This window comes from Cynara cardunculus (genome assembly GCF_001531365.2).
Source record: "Cynara cardunculus var. scolymus isolate 2C chromosome LG 12, CcrdV1, whole genome shotgun sequence".
NCBI classification, from domain to species: domain Eukaryota; kingdom Viridiplantae; phylum Streptophyta; class Magnoliopsida; order Asterales; family Asteraceae; genus Cynara; species Cynara cardunculus.
In genome coordinates, this window is record NC_037539.1 from 38559307 (window position 1) to 38560413 (window position 1107).

The window sequence follows — 1107 nt, forward strand, 5'->3', positions numbered from 1 at the left end:
TTTGAGGGTAAAATGGTGGGATCAGAATTGACATCAAGAACAGCAGCTTTCATGGCAATGGTTGAAACTTTTCCATTGATTGTTTTTGTGTTTAGAATGGCTCCAATGTTGACTGTATTGCAAAATACAACTGAAAGGGTTCCAGAAACCAATAGGACACCAAGAAAAAACAAGACCACTGAACTCCCCATGGCTTTAAAAACACCCTTTCAAATCTATATCAGAAAGCAAACAAATGAATATAAAGAAGAGAAGGGTTGTTTTTAGATAGTGGAGGACAATCAATGACATATGAAAGGAAATAAAAAAGGTAAGAAAAGCACAAACCCATTTGAGAAAGTTRGCATCTTTCCACAGTGAGAAACAAGAGAGACAAGGAGAAGCAAGAAATAAAGGGTTATGAACAGGGGTTGTGGATGGCATGTGAAAAAGTAACAGAGAGGCAGCTTTTAGTGACAGACACAGGGTCTGATGAGAAATCAAATCTTGAAGATGAAGAAGAAGAAGAAGAAGGGGGGTTAATGGGGTGGGTGGAAGGAGGGTTTTCAAGAAATCTTGAAATGTTATTGCTTGAAAAGGGAATTGCTCGGATGAGTTGATGGTTGGTTTCCCACTACTTTGGTTTCTCTCTCTTTTGTTTTTTAGATCCTGGGAGAATGTTCAGATGTTGTTGCCGTTTTTCTTTAACTTTGGGTAATGGATGATATACACCTACATAGATGTTAAGAAATCTATGCACTGAAAATGTATAATGGAGTGATGTGATGTGATGTGATGTTAGAGTCAGATGAATTTATATATTGAAAATATAAAAAATAATATCAATAATATATATATATATATATATGTATATATATATATAGAGGAGTGATCAAATAAAAACCGTCCTCATTTGTGTAAACCGTGAAACAAACTTCATCCGTCGATTTCATTGTTTAATCTTATGAAATTTTTTCATGAAATTGTTTAATCTTGTGAAATTGTTTCATATAATACTTTTTTTTGATCAAGTTGTTTCATATATGGTTGTGAAATTGTTTCATATAATACTTAATGAAACTGTTTCATGTATTTCTCTAAAATTAATGAAACTGTTTCATGTATTTC

The 1107-nt window shown here is 33.0% G+C and overlaps 1 protein-coding gene across 1 annotated transcript in view; it reads right to left on the minus strand.

Annotated features, from left to right (window-relative positions):
* The window catches only part of LOC112523914 (glutamate receptor 3.2-like), a 6341-nt gene extending 6150 nt beyond the window's left edge, over positions 1-191 (minus strand). The window contains exon 1 of the mRNA XM_025133586.1: positions 1-191. Coding sequence (XP_024989354.1) covers positions 1-191 — 191 coding nt within the window.
* Between the last annotated feature and the right edge of the window lie 916 nt (positions 192-1107).